Source organism: Branchiostoma belcheri, unplaced genomic scaffold (genome assembly GCF_001625305.1).
Source record: "Branchiostoma belcheri isolate BF01 breed outbred unplaced genomic scaffold, Haploidv18h27 scaffold98, whole genome shotgun sequence".
NCBI classification, from domain to species: domain Eukaryota; kingdom Metazoa; phylum Chordata; class Leptocardii; order Amphioxiformes; family Branchiostomatidae; genus Branchiostoma; species Branchiostoma belcheri.
In genome coordinates, this window is record NW_017804664.1 from 625,673 (window position 1) to 640,167 (window position 14,495).

General features: G+C 43.8%; 1 protein-coding gene across 1 annotated transcript in view; it reads left to right on the forward strand.

The window, feature by feature from the left end:
* Positions 1-13,856, forward strand: part of LOC109462016 (centrosome-associated protein 350-like) — a 39,764-nt gene extending 25,908 nt beyond the window's left edge. The window contains 12 exon segments of the mRNA XM_019758505.1: positions 2,571-2,679; positions 3,062-3,218; positions 4,470-4,630; positions 6,098-6,264; positions 6,709-6,851; positions 7,260-7,552; positions 8,057-8,244; positions 8,733-8,893; positions 9,224-10,331; positions 11,573-11,872; positions 12,696-12,840; positions 13,257-13,856. Coding sequence (XP_019614064.1) covers positions 2,571-2,679; positions 3,062-3,218; positions 4,470-4,630; positions 6,098-6,264; positions 6,709-6,851; positions 7,260-7,552; positions 8,057-8,244; positions 8,733-8,893; positions 9,224-10,331; positions 11,573-11,872; positions 12,696-12,840; positions 13,257-13,841 — 3,517 coding nt within the window. The 3' untranslated portion in view covers positions 13,842-13,856.
* The last annotated feature ends 639 nt before the right edge of the window (positions 13,857-14,495 follow it).

Below are 14,495 nucleotides of genomic sequence, written 5' to 3' on the forward strand. Positions count from 1 at the left end.
GGAAAAGGACTACATGTAAATAGGCACAATAGAGACCATCCAGAACAGAATACTAGCACACTCAGAAATAGAACTAGACATGCAAGGTACTGGATACATCATGGATCATCACACCTACACCTAAACCCTAACACACGCACATGTACACATAGTTCCTGGCCCTTCCGTGTACATGAATAATCCATGACCCTGGGAGCCAGACGTCCGACCACACCAGACAGGCTCGTGTTCTGGGATAAAAGCCCGGCGCTGCCACGTCCAGCAGCTTCACCCTGGAGCTTTCATCTGGGGGTCCCCAGGGGGGTTCCAGGCTGGACCAAGTTTATTGGTTGGTTCTTGGAGTTGTCCAATGTCGATATGTATCATAAATGTCGGCTGATGATGATGATTATGATGATCATATAAAAAAGGGTGAAATTCATTATTCTTGATGATATTCTGATATTTTCGATCCTTTCAGCTTTACCCTGAAGCTTCCATCTTTTGGTCCCAAGGGGGGATCCAGGCTGGACCAATTTTATTTGTTGGTTCTTGGATTTGTCCAATAGTTGGTTCATTTCATGTATCATAGAAAAAGGGTGAAATTCTTTATTCTTGGTAGCATAATCATATTTTCAAATGGCAAGCTTTCAGTACTTTGCACCCAGAAATGATTCTAATGTAAAAAAAAATGTAACGTTGGGTTGCTACATGTACAACCCCACCCCCCCACCAACCATCAGTGGACCGTCCCTAACTGTTAACTTATCCCAGGGATTAAGGAGACAAGCCTCCGGGTTATCGACCGCTTTGTAAGGTCAGATCTAATATTCACACTTACACATTTAGGGCACACTAATTGATGTGTAACTCAGTGCAGGTAATTTCTAAAATTCATCCTGAAAAACAAAGCTTAAAAGTCAACTTATAAAAACTGAGCCTAGGAAACAAGTTTGTAAGATGGCAGACATTATTCCAGCCCTCTGGTTCTGTCTTGTCCACTTACAAGATTTGTACTAGAGATGTTTGGTATTAAACCGTGGAAATACATTCATGTGGCCTCAAATGAAAATGCCAAACATAAACAATCAAGTATTTTGTAATGTAAGGTAATAACTGATACAGTAACAGAAAGCTTCAGTTTTCCCACGCACATCCCACACGCAATCCTCCCCGGCCCTCTGGTTCAGTCTTGTCCACTTACTGGAGATGTTTCATATTAAACTTTGGAAACACGTTCGTGTGGCCTCAAATGAAAACACACAACATAAACAATCATCTTTGGTGGAGTACCGGTATTTTGTAAGGAAATAACTGTAAAAGTTTTCCCTCGTGGATTAAAACACACATCCCACACGCGATCCCCTCCCTGCATAATTAATGAGGCACCGCTGCCAGGCGAGCTTCCCAGGATTTCTGCACTAATCCAGCATGAATGGGAACAACCCTCGGACCCGGACGTTTGTTTCACGTTCGACGCGATAACGTTTTTTTTAACCGTCCCCATGTGTGTAACGTTTGGTAACGCGGCGGTGCTAGCCGTGTGTCAGTACCTGGTCCAGACGTCCCTGTACGTTAGGAGTCATCTAGAGAGGAGGCTAGCGCTCGGGTTTTGCTGGCTGTAAGGGACTCTGAGATTCGTTTTACTAATCTTCTTGTTTCAAACACCACAAGGCATTCTTGTTCGAGATATATTTTAGAGTGAATTTTGTGTAATCAACTACATATTTTACAGTGTGGTAACTATGTCCTTAGTCATGTGGAGAGGAGGCTTGCGCTTGGGTTCTGCTGGCTGTAAGGCAGAGATTTGTTGTGTTTTGCATAACTCAGGTTAACCACCTCTAGGCGTAATACACTTACTGTAAGACCAGACTGTAAAGTTAACCATTCACACTCTTTCCATAGGTGCAGTGGGGGTCTTTCATTTGCAGAAGACGTCGCTTTCGTCAAACCTGGAGACACCGACTTTACATCCCATCTAAGAAATTTGTTTCACTACGTCTTGTTTTAAACACTTAGGAGACATTCTTAGTAGAGTGAAGACTCAACTCAAGATCCCAATACTTAACACACAAGATATTTTTGTTTACACTAATTGTTGTTCCTCCTGCAGGTCCCAAGATGTTTCCAACATTGACACAGGACAGAAAAAGCATTCGCCATCCCTTGTTACTCACTCACTCACTCACTGCACGGCTTAACATCCGTTGTTCCCCGTCATGCAAGGGTTGGACGTCGTGGGGTGTCTTTTAGGTCTAATTGCTGCTCTCCAGCTGCTTCTGTCTAGCGGGTTGGCCTTCTGCAGTTTCAAGCTTTTGACGTCTTCCCTAATACTGTCTACCCATCTCTTCTTTGGGCGACCACGCGGGTTCCGGTCCTCTGTGGGCATTGTCATGACCTTCCTTGGCCAGTTCTGCGGGTCCATCCTTTGTACGTGCCCATACCAGCGAAGTCTGTTGTAGCGCAAGATCTCACGTAGACTGCTTACGCCTAACCTACACCTACTGTAAGCTGTTCACTTGACACTGTATCAGCCAGTTAATACAAGATAATTCTGTTGACATTTTTTACCTGTATCTCTCCCCCTGCAGACCCCACGATGTGTCTAGTGATGACACAGGACAGAACAGCTCCATAGGCGAGGAGTACTCCAACTCATTCGAGTCTCCCGACACCGCCAGGACTGCCAGCAAGGGGCCGGTACGTCTGTTTCTTTACAAATAGTTCTCTCCTTGGTGCTGATTGGGTAATCTGTATACATCAATGATTGTACTAATACATTTATCTATACTTAACTGGGATCGTATATTGCAATGTACATGTATATACATGTAGTACATTATACTGTTTACATAGTGCATGTACATACTGTAAGCTTAAGTAGTTGCCATAGTTGTTTTTTCTTTGTGACCTCTCCATCGCAACTTCATGTTTCAAATGTATTCTTCTATTTGTTTTAACTGCACTCTTATAACACCACAAAAATCCCCTAAGTCCTGTTCATATTTCCTTCGGTGGAACCTCTTTTTTTCTTGCATAGACTGTACATGATGTATTAATCCTAATTAAACACTACATGTAGGTGCGTACCCCGCCTCCCCCCAAGCTTGACCTGGGGAAGCCTGCTGGAGTACGGACGCGGGAGAGTCTGGTGTCTCCGAGATCACAGAAAGTTCCGGGGAAGAGGAGGGAGTCAGAGAGCGGGTCTGAAGGGGAGTCCAACCCTCACACACCCTCAGGTTAGTATACTCCCACATGCACACCCTCGGGTTAGTACAACCCCCACATGCACACCCTCAGGTAAGTTTTTTTTATATGCATAATATGCTACGGTGAGCGATACCTACTTAATTTTACATAGAGAACAGTTTAGTGGGCAATCAGTGGCTCACAGCTGCCAAGTGTTCTCATTTAAAATGAAGGACATGTCGGTGGACTCTGACTTTGAAGGACTGCAGGCCACTGTTGTATAGTTATAGAGCTCTATACTTACATGTAGCATGAAAGTTTATCTGTGTTAGTAAAATGCAGTAAATTAATGTTATGAAATAACGGCCAAACTTGTTCCAATAATACATGTAGCTAAATTGAGCAACAGTTACTGGACACCACATTCTGTAAACAATGACTGGTTCTAAGAAGCCCCCCACCCCTTCTGAGTGGCAGTATTGTGCAGTGAACAATGGCTGGTTTGGGGAATAGTTTAGTGAAAGAGACAAGGTCAGGCTTAGGTTCAAGGTCACAGCCATTGTGGATTAGAAAAAAGAAAGACAAGAAGCAAAGTAAAAGGTGGAAAACAAAACAGACCATTCCTTCGCTTGTATGATGTCCATGTAAGTGACAGATGTTCTAGATGATCCACAAAGACAGCATCTCAAAATGTCAGGGTCAGGTTTTACTTGTATGAGGCCTAGGCTAGGAGAGTATCATCAAATTCAAAGGCTTATCAAAAGAATTTCACCAGCCAGGGAAGTAACCATAATCTTCTGAGACTTGGCTTGTTTGATCTGGCTGAAGGATCTTCTGTTTGATCCATAGAGACAGCTTCTGACCAAAGCAACAGTGTAGGTATCTTCGAGTATGAACTATTAGGACAACAAAACACTTGAGAGAAGAATGTCTAACATTTGGAAAGTATCTTTGAACTTTTGCAATGATCCCCTGTTTGATCTTGCTGAGGGATTTCCCGTGTGATCCACAGAGACAGCTTCAAAGCAACGTCGTAGAAAGGGTTGAGTAAAGAAAACTTTCCTTTTTTGAGAATAGCCCTGAACTTGTGTGACGATCTCGTTTGATCCCACTGAAGGATTTCCCGTGTGATCCAAAGAGACAGCGTCTGACCAGAGCGACATTACTGATCTAGGACTGGTGTTATCAAGAGAGCATCTGTGAAATGCCTAACAAAAGAATTCTTAGCTCTTAGAAAATAACCTTGAACTATTGTGACGCTCCCCTGTTTGACCTTGAGGGATTTCGCGTGTGATCCACAGAGACAGCGTCAGACCAGAGTGACATCGAGGGCCGGATCCGCGCGCTGAACCAGGAACTCAAGCAGAGGAAGATGGTGGCCGAGCGACTCAAGAAGGAGGCGAAACGACGGACAAGGGAGAAACTGAAAGCTCAGGAGGAGGCCCTCAGGAAACAACTGGAGGTAAGGAATGCCCCCCCATTCATTTTTTCTTAATAATTATGAATACTGAGTAGTACTGTAATTCCCTCTATGTTCACGTTAGCAAAAGTCCATGGTCTGACAAAAATTGAAGGTGTTCACGGAACTATACATGACATTGTATGTTCATGGTAGGTAAAAGAGTCAGGAAAGATGATGATAAGTTCGTGGTACAGAGTGTGACTGCCAAAAACACAAACATAAAAGTACCATGAAAACATCAGGAATTACAGTTAGTAGAAATCCAAGTTTCCTTGGTGATGATACTAAGTTTTATCATATTATCTAGTATAAAATTTGTTATACAGTTACACTCTGGAAGTGGAACAAAGTCACTCTATGTCTTTGTTTATTCCTTACCTCGTGTTTCTGCTCATTTTTAAGTTTTGTTCAGCATGTAGCTGACATCCTAATTTCTGTATAGTCAAGAAATTGTTAGAAAAGGGGACAAAAAAGTGTCCTAACGAACAATGTGTTCAACTTGCACTTTGTCTGGTTGTTCTGATAGCATTAGACAAGACCTGTAGTTTACTACATACAACATCACATACATGTACAATGTAGAACACTACAATAGCAACATTGTGCAGGACTTTGTTTTATTCAGGTCTCTTGGTTCTTAAATTTGAAAAATAGAACAGTTTTGTTACAAGGTTTTTGGTGTAACTTTATGATTTCTGTGTGATCAAGATCAAATTATGAAAAGTTTTTGTGAAGTCAGCCAAAATGTGCTAGCTGGGTCTGATGGAATGTTAGCCACACTTGTCTATGCGAGTCACACACACACCACTAAAGCCCTGCCGACCCATGAAATCTGTGAATGGACCATGTGGAGATCAGGGCCAGCTGAACTTGTACAGGAATGGAGACTGTACAGCAGTGTAACAATGGGAAACCTGGCTTTGTCTTTCTTTTTTCACACGTTCATGTACAAAAGTGTATGTTTGAGGTTTGAGGCAAGACCTGGGGACTAGCCAGCTGGTTCTGTGCTTTTCAATTTGTTTTTGTTGTTTTAGACTCCTTTAATTTAAATTCTTACCCCATGCTTGTACATTCATGTACACATGTATGTAAAGAAACTTCATGGAACTTCTTCAAAATACTGTTTTTCTGTACCTTTATTTCTGTCAACATAGTCACTGTAATTTCTTAGATTTTGGGTCATTCCTTTGTTCAAAGGCTACTTTTTAAGATGTAAGAAGAAACAATGCCCCAACATTTACTTTCTCAAGAAGCAAGAACACTTTGCAGCTGAGAACCACTGCTTTAATAGTCACTAACAAATGGAAAAAATTAGAGCTTTTACTCTGTCCCATTTCTTCTTTTCTCCACTGTTTTCAGGAATATGACTAATATTTATTTAGACATTCTTATTGTGTAGTTCATTAGTGCAAAATGTCTACGACTCAGAAGTTTGAAATCCCTGATTTTTTGTTTCTCTCTCTCCAGGCGTATGACATGTTCATAAAGAAGACGACAGAAGACCTGGAGCGGGAGCAGCGAGAAGCGGAAAACGTTGTCAAGCCGCAGATCAAACAGCCCCGCCCAGCCGAGTCGCCACGACGACTGAAAACCCCGCCCGATATCAGCCCTCGCAGCCAATCAGACCTCACCAGGTCTGTTTGTTTGTTTTATTGGGATCTCCATTAATGTTTGTTACATTGACAATATTTTTCGTGGAGTCCATACAATCGTTATGGTTACTGAAGGAAAACATATTGTCAATGACCTTATTGGTTTGGAGAAGAAGCAATTAGAAAGCAAATGCATAATGTTTACCTTCGCATATGGTCTGCTCTGTTTATTCTTACCCAAACACATTCATATATATGGTGACAGGAGTATAAATCCCTCCTGCTATAAAATTGCAACATGATGTAACCCAACACTAGTTACCATGGAGACAGTTGTCAGGTTCAGGTCATTGACCAGGTCAGTGTTTGGAACAGAGTAAAAACAATATTTTCCTTTGGTAGACATAAGTATAGTAACTTAAATTCATCAACCATATACCTAACTGAAAGGTAGCAACAGTAACAAACTGATACCTTATCCCCCAGATGGAAGCAGCGTAGTGAGTCAGAGAGCAGCCGGTCCAGTAAGTCCAGTTTTGAGGAGGAGTCGGCACAGAAGGACCACACAGACTCCATCACCATGCCAACGCCAGCCAGCATCCAGCCTACACCACGGTCCCCGGCAGAAGGTGGGAATAAAAATAACAAGAAAATTATAGTTTTTTCTTTATATCTGCACATCTTTATTAGACAAAAACTTACCTGCACCAGAAAAGTCCTACCTGCATGATTTTGGGAAAGACACAGCTCAAGTTTCTACTCTTCTTCCCCACAAATTTCTTTTGGCTGTATCAAAGTTTTCTTCAAGATGATTTAAGCTCTTTCCCAGGATGACTTAAAAGATTTTTGCATATTTTGTGGTCAGTAAAATTAATCAAGATTAAGTAGTGTCTGTAACTATATTATGCTTAGCCTAGTAAAGTGATGTCTTTGTCATGTGGTCTTTATGCAGAAGTGGTCACTTTAATTTCAATGTTTAGCCTTGTGCACCCATGATATATTGTGATATATTGTTTCATTCCTTTTCGTCCCCCCAGAGAAGAGACTGATCAGCCCCCTGCCATCTCCCACCCGTCCTGAAAAGCTAGAAGAAATCCGACCGCGGCGGCTGGAGGGGATCCACCTGGAGCTCAGCAAACTGGAGCCGACGGAGAAATCCCCGCGTGACACCCGATCCTCCGTGTCTTCCATCGCCGAGGAGATCCCCACGGAGCCAAGTTCCGCTCGCACGGCGAGGTCCGAGGGTTCGGAGCTGTCTCCTCGCGTCAAGCACGTGGTGGAGTCGCGGAAACTCGCAAAGGAGCTGGAGGAAAAGTCGCGAATGCAGCAGGTGAGAGAGAGAGAGAATGATTTTCTCACTCACTCACTCACACACTCACTATCCGTGTTTAACATCAACTGTCATTCAGCAGGTGGACACAGTAAGGTAGCGTACTGTTTAGCATATGCTGTGTCCGGCACTTAAAAGCATCCAGTGCAGTTTTTAGGGCTGGGAAACCCGATTTTTCAAAGTCAATATTCTAGTCATTTATCTACATACTGAGTTGAAACTGGTGTCCCAATGTGTAGTGACGGAGCAATAATTCTGACAGAAAATGGTTACTGGAAGGGTCCTTGGCTTATTTTAGGTTACCACCCAGAAAATAAAGGACTCATTTTGAGGTTTGTTTCTGCAGTTTTGAGTACCCAACGTATGAAATGATTGAAATGTGCTAATGTGAAGCAGTTTGTGTCAATATCACAAAGATTGTCTTATTCAGAATATTTCCAGTTTTGCTGCTTTGAAATCACATTGGATGCCTTTAAACTGTATCAGTTTTATATTATGCCACAGGTGAAGAAGAAGGCAGAAGCTGAGGAGGAGCCTGAGAGTGACTCGTCTCAGAAGAGCGACCACTCCTTCACGTCCTATTCCACCTCAGCGTCCCGGCAGTCCCAGCGCACTCGCACCGTCAGCGAGAAGTCATCCGACCAGAGCTACAGCGACGACTTTGAGGGGTCGCAACGCAGCTACAGGAGCAGGTATGGTTTTTCCCCCTGTAGTGCACAAATATCTAGGTGCATGATAATGGTTTTAATTGATCAAAGCACAGTGTCCCACAGTGGCATCCAATAGCAACAGGTACCACATTTTTTTATTCTTTCCTTTTACTGACAAATAACTGACCAGGGATTCATCAGTAGTCGACTCAACCTTTGCTTACAGATCAGTGTTGGTACTTTGATTTCAATTACATCGTCAGTTGTGGTGCACTTCTACTACATCAGCAGAAGTGATACTACAAGTCATCACCACTACTAGTGTAAATCAAATTTCTCTTACATCATCAGTAGTGGCACTCAAACTTAATGATAATTATATATTATGTTACATCATTCTCATCAACTTCTCTTGCATTATAAGAGTGGGACCCACTCTTCTCTTATAACATCAAGAGATTGACCACCGCAGTTCCCACAAGACCTTAGTTATTTTTGAGTAAAATTGTGATTCCTGTTCCTTCCCCCAGGTCTGACCGCAGCCCGAGTGTTACGAGCGAGGAGGAGATCAGCGAGCACTTCAGCGGCCAATCAGCACGCAGCACGGCCAGCTCACAGCAGTCAAGACACGAGCTCTTCATCGACCTGAAGACAGAGCTGGGACCGGCAACTCCCAGCAAAACTACAGAAGGTAGCGTTTCTTGTGCTATAACTACCTTTCATTATGATTTTATACTCTGTTTCAATGTTCCTTTATGTTTGTAATTTGCAATTAGCCCCCGGGCATGAATTTGCAATAAGCTTTTCAATATAGTTAACTGAAAAAGATTTTTTTGTGTTGGAACTAAGCTTGAACTGTATAACTATGGATTCTACTAAACAGATGAGCTTTCATTCGAATAGAAAAGATAAGATTAGGGCTAATCGGTAAAGAGCCTAATAGGCTAAGCACGCAATTCAGCCTATGGCTGCAATGCACAATCTACTTTTGACCCAACCATTCATTCATTTATTTATTCAGAAACAGCAGAAAGCGATGAGGACAGAACTCCAGTCGCGTCACCGGCGGAAACCCCGACCCCACGCGACCGCCGAGCGGAAATCGACACGAGCACGCCAATTATCGTCGACCCTCTCGCGGAGTACAAACTCGGGGATAACGTCGTTGTGGATGGAGACAAGGCGGGCATTTTACGGTTTAAGGGCCCGACATCATTTGCGCCAGGGATGTGGGCGGGCGTGGAGCTGCGGAAAGCGATCGGGGACTCGGACGGTTCGCGGGACGGCATGCGGTACTTCTCCTGCGCGCCGGACCGCGGCGTGTTCGTCACCCCCGACAACCTCAAACCCGCGCTCGAGGAGTACACCTCCGAACGGGAAGAATCCGTCGCTGAGGAGATCCCAGAACAAACCGACCGGACGGATTCCGACGTAGAAACCCCTCGCCTTAAACTCGACTTTGCGGAAAGCGAGAAAGACTTCGCCCCGAGGAGAGAACGGACGTACTCGGACGACTTCGACACGCCGCGGTCGATCCCGGAATCCCGCGAGAGATCCCAGAAGGACGAGGAGCCGGATTCGGAGCAGATCTCGCTCCACAGCAGCGACAGTGAACTTGAGAAGGCCATCAGCTCTGCAGCAGCCGCCGTCGAGTCGTTCGCTCTCGAGTCACCCGAGGACACTCCGCGGGGAGCCTCCAAGGACCTCGCCGAAACGCCTCGCGACGCTTCAGACTTACCAAAAGACTCTTCTGAAGAGAAAAAGGACAAACTCGTAGACGACATCACAGACGATCTAGCCTCCATGGTCCTCCAAGACTCTCTCTCCTGCATCACAAATCTTGCAGAAAGCAGGCAGGCCGAAGCCGAGGAGCTTGACGAAAGGACTCCCACGTCCTCCCCTCGGGATAAGGACAACAAGCCGCACACGCCGCTGTTAGACCTCCTGTTACGGGAGCACGAGATCCAGCAGAGACGGGCGGAGCGCCCCCCTCCTGCAGCGCCGGACACCAGCCCGGAGGTCACGCCGCGCCAGCAGGCTGAGAAGTTCTCCGAGTCGCTCGTCACAGGTCTGTTCTCCGACGCCATCTCCGACATCCTCAACATCAGGAAGCACAAGCAGAGAATACGGTAAGTTGAGAAATTTGACAAGATATTAGACAAGATGTGGTAATTGTTACTATGGATACTCAGCTTCCAAGTATACTGTTGTGAAATTCAAACTAGTCTTGAGTCAACAAATGTTTCACTAGAGATTTAAAATTCATTGCACCCTCCCATCTTTAATAAACCGTCCTGTTGTTTCCACACTCTATTGTTATGTATTCGGTAATTTATTTAAATTTTTTGTATTAATTTGTATCTATTTACTTATTACCCTCCATGAAAATGGGGGTACTGTTTTTACTCCGTTTCATGTTTGGTCTGATATCTGAAGATCGGTGAGAAGGAACTGTACGATATTTGGCAGATTGATGGATGGGGCCTTGGAGATTGTGTAGGTTGACTTTGAGCCCCTGGTGATTGACCTTGGTACTGCAGTTTAATTTTTTATTCTGTTGTTTTCGCGTTATGGACTGTTTGTGCGATATTAAGGTAGCATGTAGTTGTTATTACCATGGTTTAGTGGTTTAAATTTGGGTCCCCTAGCTGTTTGCGTTTGATATTTACAAAATGTTTAATGTTGGACTTTTTGTGTTGAATGTTTGGAAAATCTAGGGGATGGTTTGGTATGATTTTTGGTATGTGGGTAGTTGTTGAGTCTCTTTGTGTTTTGGAGTGCATTAGCAGGTTGTCGCATATTTTTATTGCTTGATTTAAAAGGATTTTCACTTTTTCACCCCTACTTCATAATAGGATGGTCTGTTTGACCCAAAAGTTGGGACAGAGTGTTTTTGTTTATACCTCCAGCTGGTAGGTCAGACCCAGGCAGCCCTATCTATTTTTACCCCTATAGAGTCTGCAGGAAAATAAATCTTGTTTGTCTGGTCTGCAGGTCATTTGTCTGGTCATTGACCTACATGTACAGGCAAATGTAGCCTGGGTACCATCCCCAGTAGTATATTCGCAAACTCTATAACAGTTTGACTCATAATATCTCTATTGAAATACACCAAAAGATTACAAAATAACAAGCTATTTCATGGAGGGATGATGTCTACGACTTCTCCTTGTTTATTCTTGGATCTCTGGGAAGAGTGGCTAAGGCCGACAAGGCATTCCACTTTTTCCAGTCTAAATACAGTCAACCCTGTCTATAGTGGTCACTCAAGGGACTGGCCAAATTTAACCACTATGGACAGGTGTCCACTATAGAGAAATGGCCGGTTAGTTGTAACCTATTCATTCATCTATTCATTCATTCATTCAAGAACGGATAAACGTCGTCCTGACGTGGTAACCAGACTGGAAGAGGCACGGGACCAGGACGACAGTTTGGACGATGAGCTGAACGAGCTGCAGCTGCCCAGCTCGCCGCTGGACCCCGTCCCGCGGCCCAACTCGCCCGTGGAGCTGCACCCGCGGCCGGGGTCGCCCGTGGAACTGCACCCGCGGCCGGGGTCGCCTGTGTTCGGGGAGAAGCTGGATGAGTTCCAGGCGCAACTTGATGACATCCTCAGCACCGACCAGACATGGTTCGAGGAGGACGGCATCTTCGGCCTCGGCAACAGGTAAGATCTGAACAGCTTCACTACGTTATTGCTTAACTACCTGCCTAGGTGCTTAAATAGTGTTTAGAGGCACAGCTGGATGACATCCTCAGCACAGACCAGACCTGGTTCGAGGAGGACGGAATATTCGGCCTGGGGAACAGGTAACATGCTAAAACAGCTTCACTGCTATAGCGTTCAGAGGTAAATTACACCGTACCTATAGTATGAGAATGTGTATACCAAAGGTGGTTTGAGGAGGACAGCATCATTGTTTTGCAAAGTTAGGAAGCAAGGAGAAACTCAAAATGTTTGATTTCCATACTCAATGCAAAATTGTTTAGAAATCTGATATATTTTATGTACATGCGTTTAATATGTGCTTTATATACAATGTAGGTAATTCAATCTGTTCGGACAAAATCTATACACATAAATAGTGTATAGAGTTACATCAATGAAGGTTAGGCATCCAGGTAATGACATTGAGATACACATTAGTGAACTGTTACTCAAGGAACTGGGTACAATCTCGACTATCATTCTCTACTGCAAGGGTTAGGCAGCAGGGTTAAGATCATGCTTGGAAATGAGTTTTATGTCCAATCGAAAATTGATAAGCACTTATTGATTGTAATGGCACTACCGGTAATGAGTAACAAACCATTTGTTTTTTGTTTTTTTTTGTTTTTTTGTTTTTTTATTGTTCATTTACAAAATAACAAATAAACCAACAATAACACAAAAGATAACACATATACCACGGATCCAAATACAAAGGAACAACAGAATAAACAAACAAAACAAATAAACAAAACAAATAAACCATTTGTTTGTTCCACAGAGGTGCGCAGAAGGGCCAGGGAGCGTCTAAACGTTCCCCGGAAAGCCAGGAGCCTCCGCAGTCCCAGAGAACCTCTCCCCATAAACTGGACCTGCAGAAGGTCACTGATGACGTCTTCTTCGCAATACCACACAACGAGGAGGAGGTGAGAAATCCTTAAATATTTATCAAAAGGACTTATTTCAGAAAGTAAAGAGACTCTTTTTACACAACCCAGTCTTTTATTCAGCCGACGTTTCAGTGACCGTCTGTCACCTTCATCAGGGCAATTCTGACTGGTTCATATTGCATTGCAGCACAGGTGTCGCTGCTATAGATGCATTGTGTAAAAAGAGTGTCCTTACTTAGTGACTTACCAACCTGACGAAACTATTCAAGGACTTATTTCATTATGTATTATGACATTTTTCTAGATGTGAACGTGAAATAAACAATAAATTGTCTTTTCGAAAGTACCAATTAGTATTGTAATGACATCCACAATTCAGCAAAATGGCTGTGGGCGATTTAACCTGAATAAACCATTCATTCATTCATTCATTCATACATTCCTTCCTACAGGTGCGAAGCCTGGTGAAGTCGTCCGTCCAGGTGTTCCACAACAACCGTGAGTACGGCGACGACCTGGCGCCCATCGCGACCCCGCGCGACCTCCTCAGCAACGACACGCCCGGGAACGACATCGAGAGCCTCAGCAAGCGCAGCTACAAGAAAATCATCTTCGACCTCAGCGGCGAAATCTTCAAGGACATCTACGCCGAAGAAAACGTCGAGACGCCGCCGGTCTGGATGAAGCCGAAGAAATCACAGAGGAAACATTTCCGTAGACGGCCGCCAGGAGGACTGGAGGAGCTCACCAGCGTCATCCAACAACGTGTCTTAGTCCTCCTCGGTCTTCAGCCTTCTAAGAAGCTGCAGCACACCACCAAGTTCTTAAAGATGGGGCGGAAGAAGAAAGACCAGGTGGATGAGATTCTGATTGAGGAGCTGGCCACAGAGGAGCCAGAGTGGGTGAACTACGATGATGATGAACTCGCCGTAAAGCTTCAGCTTAGCGACTCCATCTTTGAGAACCTGTTGTCTGAAACCGTGCAGTTGGTCAGCGATATTTCCCTGAGGAAAGTTGGATCACATGCACATCTTTGAGAATCTTTGATCTCATCATTTCATCATCTCAAAACAGAAAATTGTAATGTTTGCTGACTGCTAGACTTCTCTCACAGCTCCTGTTGACTGGAACTGTGCAGTTAGTCAGCGATATTTCTCTCTTGCAAATCTTTGAGACGTCTTAATTTCCTCTGTGAGTTGGAAGATGTTCGTTCTGTCATTTTATAATCTCAAAGCCAACGTTTGGGGAAAGATTGTAATGTTTTCTGACTGCAACAAATAATTCCTTGACCCTACTGTGACAGTACTGTCAGAACAATGACTGTCAGAAGCTCAACTTTTTCCAAACAATCAGCCTGGATTTGAAAAGTCTTTTACCTTGATAACAGCAACACAGTTCTTTCTTTCTCTGTTTTTGTCACCTTTGCAGATCAGTTTTCATAAAACTGTTGATTTGCTGTTTCAGCAGTGAACATGAAGTACAGAAAGAGAGCATAGAGTAATGAAAATCTTGTGATAAGATTTGTCCCATCAAAACGTTTGTGTATCAAATAATGGCCTTGGTGTGCTCTTTGAATGTTTTTGTGGCTTGGGTGATGCAATGTGATAGCCTGTTTCTATAGATAACATGTGAATATGATATGTTATAGACAAACCATATTGGATGCTTTAACACCTTAGTTGAATCATAAG